At 38.6% G+C, this 14,760-nt stretch overlaps 1 protein-coding gene across 1 annotated transcript in view; it reads left to right on the top strand.

The window, feature by feature from the left end:
* The window catches only part of auh (AU RNA binding protein/enoyl-CoA hydratase), a 190,520-nt gene that overhangs the window by 151,504 nt on the left and 24,256 nt on the right, over window positions 1-14,760 (top strand). Inside the window, exon 7 of the mRNA XM_059969913.1 lies at window positions 13,481-13,668. Coding sequence (XP_059825896.1) covers window positions 13,481-13,668 — 188 coding nt within the window. The remainder of the gene's footprint in view (window positions 1-13,480; window positions 13,669-14,760) is intronic.

Here is a 14,760-nt window from a genome sequence, read left to right as displayed (position 1 = left end):
AGGTAGAGTCGAATGCTAAAACTATGGATCAGTATAAGTTTAAAATTACTGATCTCGAAAATCGATCTCGTAGACAGAATTTGCGTATCATCGGGTTTCCCGAAAAAGTTGAGTCCGGTGATTTAACTGAATTTTTCTCTAATTTACTATGGGAAACTTTCAGTGCTGAAGGTTTGCAAGCTAAACCTGTTATCGATCGTGTTCACAGAGTTGCGAGATTTTCGGCTCTGTCTGATAAACCACGAGCGGTGATTGTTCGCCTTCATTATCCTCGGGAGAAAGAGCTTTTAATTCGATTAGCTCGTAAAAAAGGCATGATTTCTTATAACACCAATTCATTTCGAATTGTTGAAGATTATTCTTTTGATGTAATGAAATCAAGAATCGCTTTTAAACCAGTGATGGCAGAGATTTATTCGATTGGCCTTAAACAAGCTTTAATGTATCCAGCGAAGCTCAGAATTACGTTAAACGACAACAGTCAGCAATTTTTCAAAACACCGGAAGAAGCGAAGAAATTTGATGAAGAATATAGATCTTATAGTGCAACTTGAACTATGTGTCATGTTGAAGATTCCTCGGAGAGAGGGTGCCATCTCATTTTAAGTAACCTACGAAGTTGGGTTATAACTTTCTATCCCGTTCTACGGGTCTGGCTCTTATTTTTCACTATTATCACTGTTTTATGGATGCTTTCTTAACTTTTATAATATTTTTTTTTATTTTATTCTTTTGTCTGTTTCAGATATATACATCTATATCTTGTAATAATGATTTATTTTTTTCAAGATGTCGTTTCTTCTTCCCATAAGACTCTGCTTTTTATAAACATTTATTTGTTTGCCTGTACTTAGACATGGGACGAATGTTTTGAATTTTTTTTAGTTTTTTTTATATATATTGTAGTGTTTATTGAATCTTTTTTGATCCTATTTTGGTATTTTTTTATTATTAAACTTTTTTAATAGATTGTTGAATCTACATTTATATTTTGTAAGATGGCTTTTTCAAAATGTCGTTTCTTCTTCCCATAAGTCTTTGCTTTTGAAACGTCATCTTTCTTGCATTTATATATGAAATTTTTTTTAAAGGTATATTACACTCTTAAATTTTGATGTTTATTTTTTTTTGTTAAAGATTGTTTGTTTTATTACATTAGTATTCTCATTCTGATTGACATATATCTTCTTTTTGCAACCCTATATTTAAATATGGGTGTTACATAGTTTTTTTTAAAAAAACTTTTTATGGAGCTGCCATCTTGAAATGGGGGTAAGGTTAGTGTTAGATTATGCGCCTGCCGCTTGGCTTTTCTTCGAAGGGTGGGGGGAGGGGGTGGGGATCTTTTTTCACGCTTTTGCGTTTTTTTCTGCTTTTAGTTTATGGGCCAACTTTAAATTATTAATATTGTTGAGGTGTCATGTTCTCCGGTTGCTCCTGAATCTATTTTCCTTTTTCCTAAATTATGGGTTATGTGTCTTTTTAACCTATTATGATATACACAACTAATATTGGCATGATGGATAAATCTATTAATTTTATCTCTTGGAATACTAATGGTTTAAATCATCCGATTAAACGTAAAAAAATATTTAAGGTATTCCATAGATTGAATGCTAATATTATTTTTGCACAGGAAACCCATATTAGGAGGGAGGATAATCAACGTTTTTTTAGGTTCTGGGAGGGTCAACAATTTCATTCGAATTGTACCGCTAAAATTAGGGGTGTGTCTATTTTTATAGACCCCTCAATTTTGTTTATACATCACGAAATTATTTCTGATCCACAGGGCAGATTTTTGTTGATAACTGGTTCACTTTTCTATCGGAAAGTGGTTCTAGTTAATATTTATGCTCCAAACTTTGACTGCCCTGAATTTTTTAAACGTTTATTTACTTCCCTTCCTAATCTGAATGAATATATGTTGATATTGGGTGGAGATTTTAATTGTTGTTTGAATCCTTTGATGGATAGATCTAAACCTATTCGAACTCTTCCGAATAGATCAGCCTTACTTATTAATTCTTTTATGGTTGATTCGGGAATTACAGAAATATGGCGGTTTTTGAACCCTAAAGATAAAGAATTTTCATTTTTTTCACATGTATATCATAGTTATTCTAGAATTGATTATTTTCTTATTGATCATCGGTTATTAACGGATGTTATTGATTGTAAATATGATTCTATTACTATTTCGGATCATGCACCTTTGAAGTTATCTATTAAGATTCCGGACTTTTCCAATAATGTTAGATCTTGGAGACTTAATGCTACTCTGCTTCAAGACCCAGAATTTGTCACCTATATAAAACAGCAAATTGATTTGTTTTTCTCAACAAACTATACTGAAGAAATTGACAGAGGAATACTTTGGGACTCTTTTAAGGCTTTTATCCGTGGACAAATTATTTCGTATTCCGCTGGTAAAAGGAAACAAAGATATTTAGATATTGCTTTATTAGTGGATAAAATTAAGGAAATTGATAAGATTTATTCTGTGACTCCTACCATAGAACTTTATAAGAAGAGAGTTGAGCTTCAAATGGAACATAGTTTATTATTATCTTCTTCAATTGAAAATCAATTAATTAGAACTAGAGCTCAATTCTATATTCACAGTGATCAAACTGGTAAACTGTTAGCTAATCAATTAAAAGCTATTTCGACCAGGCGACAAATTATTAAAATTCGTAAACAAGATGGTAATTTAACCACTGATCATAAAGAAATCAATAATACTTTTCAAGATTTTTATAAATCTTTATATCAATCAGAATTTGATGGTGATCTGTCCATGATGGATAATTTTTTTAACAATTTGAATATTCCTAAACTGATTGGTGAAGATCGTAGCTTGTTTGATGCTCCTATCTCTATGGCCGAAATAGGTGAGGCTGTCTCATCAATGAATTCAGGGAAAGCTCCTGGCCCTGATGGTTATATTGTAGAATTTTTCAAAACTTTTTCTTCTTTGCTTTCCCCTTGGTTATGTGAAATCTTTAACGATGCATTTGCTAAGAAGAGATTACCTCAGTCTTTTTATGAAGCTACTATCTCTCTTAATTCTTAAAAAAGATAAAGATCCTACTTTATGTACATCTTATCGCCCTATATCACTATTAAATGTAGATTCTAAGATTCTTACAAAAATTTTAGCCACTAGATTAGAAAAGGTATTACCACAGATTATTTCAGAAGATCAAACTGGTTTCATTAAGAATCGGTATTCTTTTTTTAATGTTAGAAAATTGATTAATATAATTCATACTTCATCACCCACAGTCCCAGAATGTGTTATCTCATTAGATGCTGAAAAAGCCTTTGATAGAGTTGAATGGACATATTTATTTAATGCATTGAGAAATTTTAATTTTAGTCCTAATTTTATATCATGGATTGAACTAATATACTATAAACCTGTTGCTTCTGTTCTTACAAATAATTATAGATCCTCCTTTTTTCAATTATCTCGTGGTACGAGACAAGGTTGTCCTTTAAGTCCTTTATTATTTAATATTGCGTTAGAACCTTTAGCCATTGCTATTCGTGAATCTCCTAATATTTTTGGTATTACTCGTAATGAGAAATTATATAAATTATCACTCTATGCTGATGATTTGCTGTTATATATTTCTGATCTTGATAGATCTATTCCCACTATTTTATCCTTGTTGGCTCAATTTGGTAGTTTTTCTGGTTATAAATTAAACTTAGATAAGAGTGAATTATTCCCTTTAAATGCGCAAACTTTATTGAATGACAGGATTCCATTTAAAGTTGTTACTGATAATTTTACCTATTTAGGTATAAAAATTACCAAGAAATATAAAGATTTATTTAGACTGAATTTTTTACCTATGCTTCTTCAAATACAACATCTTACTACAAGATGGTCTCCCTTATTCTTATCATTAGTTGGTCGGATTAATGCTATTAAAATGATGATTTTACCGAAATTTTTATACTTATTTCAAGCCTTACCAATTTTTATTCCTAAATCCTTTTTTGACAACATTGATTCAAAAATTTCCTCATTTGTGTGGCAAAACAAAAACCCTAGGTTAAGTAAAAGGCAATTACAAAAATCTAAAAAAGATGGTGGTTTAGCTTTGCCTAACTTTAGATTTTATTATTGGGCAAATAATATTCATAACCTAACGTATTGGAAATTAGATTTGGACTCATTATTGTGTCCGCAGTGGGTAAATTTGGAATGCAATGAAGTAAAGGGATATTCTTTATTCTCTGTTCTTGGTTCTTCTCTTCCTGCTGATTTAGTTAAATTTAATAAACAGATATCTAATCCTGTTATTAAACACACATTACGAATTTGGTTTCAATTTCGGAAATTTTTTACTTTGAAAAACTTTGTGCTTGATAGCCCTATTTTATTTAATTTTTTCTTTAAACCTTCCTTGACAGATCAAGCCTTTAGCATATGGAAAAGGAAAGGTATAAAATGTTTTCGTGACCTTTTTTTTGAAGGTACTTTGATGTCTTTTGACCAACTTTCCAATAAATTTAAATTACCTAAATCTTCAGATATTTACAAATCAGAAATTTTTTACATAAAGTTTTACCATCTTTTCCCAACTCAACTTCAACGGATTTCTCAGATTTGATTTTTACCTTAAATCCTTGTCAGAAGGGATTAGTTGCTTTTATTTACAACATGATTATGAAGATACAACCAGAGATGTCTGATAGAATTAAACAACAATGGGAAAAAGAACTTCGATACAATATACCAACAGATAAATGGGAAAAAATTTTACAAATGGTTAATTCTTCTTCTATATGTGCTAAACATGCTTTAATACAATTGTACATAGAGCTTATATGTCTAAAGATAAACTTGCTCGATTTTATTCTCATATTAACCCTCAATGTGATAGATGTCATTCAGAAGTGGCTTCACTGACCCATATGTTTTGGTCATGTCCTACTTTACATAACTATTGGAAGGACATATTCGTTACCATTTCCTCAATTTGGAACATCGATTTACAACCTAACTTTATTACTGCAATCTTTGGTATACCAAATGAGGATGGTAATCAGTTTTCTCCTTCAATCAGACGAATGATTGCTTTTGTAACATTAATGGCCAGAAGGTCTATATTACAAAATTGGAAAGAAGTAAACCCTCCTACCACGTCTCAGTGGCTTTTTCAAACTATTTCTTATCTGAGTTTGGAAAAAATTAGGAGCACTATTTTTGACTCGTCAATTAAATTTGAAGAAACTTGGGGACCGTGCATCCGACATTTTCATATGAATTAATTTGGCCTTTCCCAGACCTTCTCTTTGTTTATTCTTGTTCAGGTATGGAGTTCCGGAGTTCTTTGACGCTATCATATACTTATAAACTGTTATTATTGCCCATGTTAGTTTTAGTTTAGTGTTTGTTTCATATATATATTTTCTTTCACACATTTCTAATTTTTTTTTTCTTTTTCTTTTGATGATTAGTTTTGTTTTTTTTTCATATATAATTATATAGACTTGATTGATTAATGTACTTTTTTGTTGTTGATGTTTAATAGGATATCATTATCCTATTATTAATGTAATCTTAAGTCTATTGTATTCATAACCTATTCATTATTATGTTATGTTTTTTTATATTTATATGAAACTCAATAAAAAGATTGAAAAAGAAAAGAAAAAAGAATTCTAAACAAAAATAACAGACACAAAATGCTGGTGGAATGCAGCAGGCCAGGCAGTATTAGTAGGAAGAAGTACAGTCGACGTTTTGGGCCGAGATAGGGCCTGAAACGTCGATTGTACTTCTTCCTATAGATGCTGCCTGGCCTGCTGCATTCCACCAGCATTTTGTGTGTGTTAAAGAGCAAGCACAAGGAAATCTGCAGATGCTGGAAATTCAAGCAACACACACAAAATACTGGTGGAACACAGCAGGCCAGGCAGCATCTATAAGAGAAGCACTGTTGATGTTTCGGGCCGAGACCCTTCGTCAGGACTAACTGAAAAGAAAGATAGTAAGAGATTTGAAAGTAGGAGGGGGAGGGGGAATTGCGAAATGATAGGAGAAGACCAGAGGGGATGGGATGAAGCTAAGAGCTGGAAAGGTGATTGGCAAAAGGGATACAGAGCTGGAGAAGGGAAAGGATCATGGGATGGGAGGCCTAGGGAGAAAGAAAGGGGGAGGGTATCACCAGAGGGAGATGGAGAACAGGCAGAGTAATAGGCAGAGAGAGAGAAAAAAACAAACAACTAAATATGTCAGGGATGGGTTAAGAAGGGGAGGAGGGGCCTTAATGGAAGTTAGAGAAGTCAATGTTCATGCCGTCAGGTTGGAAGCTAACCAGCTGGTATATAAGGTGTTGTTCCTCCAACCTGAGTGTGGCTTCATCTTGACAGTAGAGGAGGTCATGGATAGACATATCAGAATGGGAATGGGACATGGAATTAAAATGTGTGGCCACTGGGAGATCCTGCTTTCTCTGGCAAGACAGAGCGTAGGTGTTTAGCAAAACGGTCTCCCAGTCTGCATCGGGTCTCACTGATATATAAAAGGCCACACCGGGAGCACCAGATGCAGTATACTGCACCAGCCGACTCACAGGTGAAGTGTCACTCACCTGGAAGGACTGTCTGGGGCCCTGAATGGTGGTGAGGGAGGAAGTGTAAGGGCAGGTGTAGCACTTGTTCCGCTTACAAGGATAAGTGCCAGGAGAGAGATCACTGGGAAGGGATGGGGCGGGGGGGGGGGCGGGGAACGACGAATGGACAAGGGAATTATGTTTGAGCGATCCCTGCGGAAAGCAGAAAGTGGGGGCGGGGGAGGGAAAGATGTGCTTAGTAGTGGGATCCCATTGGAGGTGGCAGAAGTTACGGAGAATTATATGTTGTACCTGGTGGCTGGTGGGTGGTAGGTGAGAACAAGGGGAACCCTATCCCGAGTGGGGTGACAGGCGGATGGGATGAGGGCAGATGTGCGGGAAATGGGAGAGATGCATTTGAGAGCAGAGTTGATGGTGGAAGAAGGGAAGCCCTTTTGTTTAAAAAAGGAAGACATCTTCTTGGCAGTGGCAAGAAGAGAGCATTGCCTGGATGGTAGGGGTCCCAGATGATAGTTGCCACTTTCTTGCCGCAATGCTCCTTGTTGATGTGCTCAGTGGTGGGGAGGGCTTTTCTTGTGATGGACATTGGTGTTTCCATAGCAGACTTTGATGTAACCAGTCAGGATATTCTTGGCTGTGCACCTACAGAGGTTTGTCGAAGTTTTAAATGGCATGCCAATTCGGTACAAGCTTCAAGAAAGTAGAGACGCTGCTGTGCCTCTAAATGGTATCACAATAACTTTTGAAACTTGTCATTATCATCTTATGTATTACAAGAGGCTAACAGGCAGAGTCAGGTTTCTCTCAGTATAATTCATCATCAATACTTTTTGTGTTATGAATATAGACTAATATTAAAACATCCAATCAAAACCAGAAAATGCTGGAAATACTCAGTAGGTTAGAATACATCTGTGATCTGTGAAACAGAGATAAGGTTTCAGGTTAAAGACCCTTTGTCAGTATATCAATTTATATTCAGGTTTTGGAAGGTGGTTGGCAAGAAAGTTATAGAAGCCTAACATATGTTATGTATTTTTTATTACAATATTAAATGCCTATCCATAATTGCTTTTAATTTCCTTAGAATGCTAGATTATTTTACAATGAAAGGTAACTGTCACTGCAATGCCATGGATCTTGGTCATGTGGGCCAGATTAGGTAAAGATAACAAACTTAATTCCCAAATTGATCTTTTCGAACGTATTGGTACATTAGTGCTTTTAGACCATGTAGAATTAAAAGCTGCACCCTGACTATGGTGAGAAAATGTGGGGGAGGCATCCTTAAGAGATGTTCCTGCTGTTTTTTAACCAAGGTATATTATGTGCAGTGCAACAGTGGATTACTGATACCGTAGAGTAATGTAATTGGTAGTCCAGTAGGCGACGCGGCACACGGCAGCAGCGGCCTTTAGGATCTGGTACTACTTTAATTTAGTTTTTTAAATTTAATCTTAAATTGAAATTTAATTTTAGGGCAATGGATAACAGATTGACTATCTACCATCGTCAGATACTGCTACAATACAGAGTTCGCCCAAAACCAAACCTTCATGAAAATCTGCTGGGTAGATTGCGCGGCCTCAGCTTGCTGAGGGAATCGGGCCTGCAGTCCTCGGAGTCGCTTGATGGCGGTAGCCGGAGGTGGGGACGTGGTAAGCGGTGTGCGTGGAAGCGGAAGCGAGATGAGTGGGCAGAAGTCCATGCCAGGAAAAAAGCAAGCCCTAGCCGGCTCCCGTCCATTCTGCTCTCCAGTGGGCATTAAATGGGACTACATCTGTGGCAACGAAATACTCGGCGGGAGTACAGAAACGGATGGAATCCTGGACACTGCCATTCAGCTGTTTATTTATGTAACAGATTTTCCCCCAAGCCATCGGACTACCAACCTACTGCCCTCTGCTGTGCCTATTGTCTTGTTTATTATTTATTGTAATGCCTGCTCTGTTCTGTGCACTTTATGCCGTCCTGGGTAGGTCTGTAGTCTTGTGTAGATTTTACCTAGTTCAGTGTAATTGTTGTATTGTTCATTTAGCAACATGGTCCTGAAAAACATTGTCTCGTTTTTACTGTGTACTGTACCAGCAGTTATGGTGAAAATGACAATAAAAAGTGACTTGACTTGAAATGTACTTATTTCACAGCCACCAGTATTGAGTTGGGGTTTCACTTCGAGAGGTTGGTCTGACATAATGACATAATTACATAAAGGGTTTTTAGTTTGCATTGAGGTCAGGTTTTTGGTGTTCAGTAAATGAGTCCTGTGGCTTTTGTGAAACAGAAAACACCTTCGGCTGTTTTATTTATGAAATTTATTGGTGACACCAATGCTGTATGACGGTTCCAGAGTTATGAATATGTTGGCCAATACTATTGTTTTGAAACTGCCAGTGTTTTAGGTTGGTTCATATTTGTGCTTAATAGGAACACCAATCTCTGATAACAACAAATATTTCTATGTAGCAGCATCGCTCAGCAACTCCAAAGCTGCAAGAGTGATAAGTCTACTAGAACACCCGCCTGAACGTGATAAATACCAATCCCTGAAAGCTCATCATTTACAGACGTTTGGACTCAGAGTCTGAGTGCGCCAAACATTTGCCCTTTTTGCCCAGCCTCGAAGCCTTTGGAGCTAATGGACCACATGCTGTCTCTCCTGGGAAATCACCATCCTTGTTTTCTTTTTAAATAACTCTTCATGCAGCAAATGCCTGAGCAAGTTCTCATAGCCTTTGCTAATGCACCTGTGAAGCTTACTAAAATGACTCATGGTCTACACTCAGCTAGGCAGCGGTGCATCATTCCATCTCTTTTCTCTACCTCAATAAGCTGGTCAGCAAGGGCCCTAGCCTGGAGTATTGTGTGCAGTTTTGGTCTCCAAATTTGAGGAAGGACATTCTTGCTATTGAGGGAGTGCAGTGTAGGTTCACGAGGTTGATTCCCAGGATGGCAGGACTGTCATATCTTGAAAGATTGGAGCGACTGGGCTTGTATACACTGGAATTTAGAAGGATGAGAGGGGATCTGATTGAAACATATAAGATCATTAAGGGATTGGACACACTAGAGGCAGGAAACATGTTCCCGATGTTGGGGGAGTCCAGAACCAGAGGCCACAGTTTAAGAATAAGGGATAGGCCATTTAGACCAGAGTTGAGGAAAAACTCTTTCACCCAGAGAGTTGTGGATCTATGGAATGCTCTTCCTCCGAAGGCAGTTGAGGCCAATTCTCTGGATGCTTTCAAGAAAGAGTTAGACAGAGCTCTTAAAGATAGTGGAGTCAAGGGATATGGGGAGAAGGCAGGAACGGGGTACTGATTGTGGATGATCAGCCATGATCACATTTAATGGCCATTGAAGAGCCGAATGGCCTACTCCTGCACTTATTGTCTATTAACATAAGGACACCCGTGGCAGGAAACAGTGACACTAGGCTTGTGCTTTTACCATGCTTGCTTTGGTACAAATGCTTTGCAGCTTCAACAGTGCGAGTGCTTTGGGACGCCAGAGGTCTGTGAACACTGTGGGTTCCAACAGCGAGGGTCATCTGCTATTCATTATGGACACCCTATCAGGGTGACGCTGCCTGTGTGTCAAGTGAGTGTGTTGCCAGCGTTGCCTGTTGTTGAGAAGGCAAAGAGTGACAAAACCTCACTGGATGCTGTTAATGGCAGCAGGATCAAACTTTGGTCAAACTTAAGAACTGCCGGCTTGTGGATGTCAAACACTTTGGGTCATTACCCTGCTCCCCCTGTGAGTTCCTCACAGTTACATTGTTCAGCGCATGTATCATCGCATGTGAGTTTACTTGACTGCTAGGTGAATAACTTAAACCTTGCCAAGCCCACATTCTCTATGACAGTCACAAAACATGAGATTGAGTACCTCATTTCCACCAGTAGACTGGAGCCAGAAAAGCTGGCAACCGTGAAAGCTGAGTTTGCCAACGTGGAGAGACTTAGTATTGTACGCCGATCAAATAGCCCCTGGGCTTCACCCCTCCATATGGTCCCTAAGTCCTGTGGTGATTGCCACACATGGCAATTACCAACGCCTTCACGAGTTCACCACCTCTGATCACTAGCTGGTCCCACATATCCAAGACTTTTCAGCATGTTTAGTCAGAAAGTACCTTTTTTCAAAGTCGATTTAGTTGGGGGCTATGATCAGGAGGCTGTGTACTCAAAGGACATTCCCAAAACAGCTGTCATAACCCGATATGGCCTTTTTGAGTTTTTGTGCATGTCATTTTGGCTGAAAATGCAGCACATGCTGTTCAACAACTGATGAACTCTGTATTAAAAGACTTAGATTTTCTTTTTGTTTACCTGGATGGCATACTTGTTGCTAGTGCATCCAAATCCAAACACATATTTCATCTCTGCACACTTTTCGAGCACTTAAACCAACATGAGTTGATTATTAACTCTGCTAAATGCCAGTTTGGGTTGTCAGCCATTGTCTTTCTCAGCCATCACCTCCCTGCAGTAAGTGTGAAACCCCTCCCATCAATAGTAGCTGCTATTATAGATTTCCCATCACCCCGTACTGCTAAGAAACTAAGGTGTCTTTAGGCATGGTGAATTTCTATCAGCGCTATATTTCGCAAGCTGCTGAACTTATGCTTGTGCCCCTTTATAGTGAGCTGAAATGCAATGTCCTTAATCAAGTGCTTGACTGGTCAGCAGACATGACTAGGGCATTTGATGATATCAAACGAGCTCTTTCAAATGCAACCCTACTAGCACACTCACTGCCCAATGCACTTGTACTCATTACAACTGACACTTCCGACTATACTGTGGGTGCTGTGCACAAACAATTGGATGGAGGTATGTGGCAGCTGCTCACCTTCTTCAACCGGCAGCGCCCTCCCCCCAAAAGTAAGTACAGCACATTTGATCATGAGCTTCTGGGTCCTTACTTGGTTGACGGCCATTTTCGTTTTCTTTTTTGCGGGTCGCCAAATCACAGCATTAGTTGACCACAAACCCCTCATGCACACGATGGCTAAAATATCAGACTTTTGGTCTACACGGCAGCAACAGCATCTGGCCTACATATCCAAGTTCACAACTGATATACAATATATCAAGTGGAAAAATAATGCCTTAGCTGATTGCTTCTCATGGGTAGCCATTCAAGCCATACACATAAGGGTTGACTTTGCCACCATGGCAACGAACCAAGTTACTAAGTCAGAGGCCCAGGATTACAGAACAGCAGTCATGACCCTGCAATTAGCTAATGTCAAGTACGAGGAAGCTGGGGTTTCTCTCCTGTGCGATGTCTCAACCAGGTGCCCTCGCTCCATTGTGCACGCCAACTGGAGGCGGACTGTTTTTACTCCATACATGGCCTCTCACATCTGGGCTGGTAGTCTTCACAGAAACCAGATGCACCAAAATTTGTGTGGCATGGCCTTTGAAAGGACATGTGTGATTCGACTGCAGCCTGTGTGGAGTGCCAGCATGCAAAAGTTAACCATTGTGTTCAGGCTCCATTGGCACCTTTTGAGGTCCCTGAGTGATGGTTTGACCATGTCAACGTGGACCTTGTTGGTTCTCTTCCCCTCCAGCAGTTTCACGCACCTCCTTACTACTGTGGACTGTACCAACGTGTGGCCAGAGGTCATCCCCCTGGTGTCGAAGATGGCCACAGACTTGGCTCGAGCATTCATCAGCACCTGGGTTGCTCAGTTTAGCATCCTATCTGATATTTCTATATGGGTAACCCTAGGTAATTTCTAAAGTAAGTACATGTTCAGCACGGCATTGTGGGCCGAAGGGCCTGTATTGTGCTGTAGTTTTTCTATGTTCCTATGTTTCTTTTGACCGCTGTCCACAATTCATATCAGACGTCTGGGCTGCGATGGACCAGAACCTTGGCGTTAGGGTACATAACACTCCGGCATATCACCCACAGTCCAATGGCCTATGCGAGTGGCTTCACTACTCCTTAAAGGCTGCTCTGAGGGCTTTCCTGACTGATGAATGTTGGCATGATCGTCTCCCGTGAATCCTGCTAGGGCTCAGAACATTTCCAATTTAGGACCTGCAATTTTCCATGGCCGAGTTGGTATACGGGCAGCTGTTACAAGTACCAGGTGATTTCATTCCTGGCACTACGTTGGCCTTGTTGGTCTCTCAACAACATTCCACCCTCTTCAGTAAATTCAATTCCTTTTTACCTATTCATACCTCCCATCATGGCCAACAGCACTCTTGGGTTGACCTATGTTCCACCTTGTTTGTTTTCATCTGCCATGATGCACACCAGCATCCCCTTAGGCTGCTTTACAGTGGCCCATTACATGTTTTCTGGAACAGGAAGAAAAAACTTTAGTAGATAAGAGGGGTAAACCTGAACATGTTTCATTAGATTCTTTTACTTGCAAATGTGTCCTACTTTTAATGGTTTCAATTATAATCAGTTACTCAAACTTTTACCCTTGACAAGGAGCATCAGGGTTTAGGTTCTAGACTAAGAAGTGAGCACAAAAAGATTCTAGGCTAATATTTCAATGCAATGCTGGCAGAGTATATATAACATGTCCTGCTGAAGGGTTTTGGCCTGTAATGTTGACAACTTTTTTCCATAGATGCTGCCTGGCCTGCTGAGTTCCTCCAGCATTTTGTGTGTGTTGCTTGGATTTCCAGCGTCTGCAGATTTTCTCTTGCTTTTATATAGCACATGATTACATAAGATTTGCAGTCGGAAGTTAAATAATGTTCTTCATTTTTTGCATACCTAGGCATATTTTTGTTGCTTTTTTAATGTCTAAGAGTTGGGACTATCAATGTTTCCTTTTACATCATTGTAACAGTTCATTCATTCATTCGTGTTTGCTGAAACAGATTTTTTACTGCTTTTTCAAACAGGTGGCACACAGCGCCTCCCTCGTATTGTAGGAGTATCCATGGCAAAGGAACTCATCTTTTCTGGGCGTGTTGTTGACGGCACTGAAGCAAAAGCAATTGGTCTGGTTAGTCATGTTGTGGAGCAAAATGAAGAAGGAGATGCAGCCTATCATAGAGCATTATCACTAGCAAAAGAATTTTTACCTCAGGTGGGTAATTCTTTTAATATTTTTCTTTAAAAGATTTTTAAAATTTATAATTACCTTTCAAAGAACTTGTAATACTAAACAAAACTGTGACATCTACAGCAGGATTACCAGGGCATGTGTCCACACCCAAATGACCAGTACACAACAAAGTACTTCCATTCATGGATTTAAACTGGGTTTCAGGAATGGAACTCTCTCAGTGCAGCAGTGCTACAGCACTCTGCAGAAATGACAAGTATTTTGTATTCAAGATTCTGAACTTCCTGATTGTGATACTAATTAATGTGTATCTTGGTATTAACATAAGCCAATATTATACCCCTCACAGTGGTCATGGAGAGATAAATAGTTAAAAAATATGGAAGGTGATCTTGAAGTAAATGTGCTCTTGACCTTCTTTCCAGCAGTAATTGGTAGGTTGTCCAACTTTCCTATGTTGTATTGAGGTACTTGCATTATATTACACGTTACTTATTGCCCTGAAGCAGAGCATTCAACCTAATGCTTTCTCTGGCATTAGTGCATCCCAAAGAGGCTCTCCATCATCATTTGTCTAACTTCATCAATATCTTTGTCCAATTTCTCCCCCTCACGTTTATCTATATATTGAAATAGTAGATTACTTTCCATAAATCTCTAGGTGGACAACTTGTTAAATGATTATTTGAGACTGTCATTGACTTTTATATTGACTTCTGGTTTTGGTCATGCCTGTGAATGGCAACATTTCTATGTGTAGCTAAAGAAAAGAAACTATTGTTCATAAACAAGAGAGAATCTGCAGATACTGGAAGTCCAAGCAAAGCACGCAAAATGCCAAACGAACTCAGCAGGTCAGGCAGCATCTATGGAAAAGAATAAACAGTCGACATTTTGGTCTGTGACCCTTAGTCAGAATGATTTTTGGGTTTAGGAAATATATATTTTGTTGCCTTGGGAAAAATACACACTCAGGACAACAAGTATTTTTTCGTGACTTTAATTCCTTTATCTGTTTTAGGTGCTTTACTGCAGAAAGAGGGTATCAAAATAAAAATGACAAAATAAATTTAAAAAAACACAGTTCCTGCTGTTACAACCTCAGCTTAATTT

The sequence above is a fragment of the Hypanus sabinus genome, chromosome 5 (genome assembly GCF_030144855.1).
Source record: "Hypanus sabinus isolate sHypSab1 chromosome 5, sHypSab1.hap1, whole genome shotgun sequence".
In the NCBI taxonomy this organism is placed as follows: domain Eukaryota; kingdom Metazoa; phylum Chordata; class Chondrichthyes; order Myliobatiformes; family Dasyatidae; genus Hypanus; species Hypanus sabinus.
The sequence above is the reverse complement of the archived record's forward strand: the minus strand, read 5'-3'. Positions and strand labels throughout refer to the sequence as shown.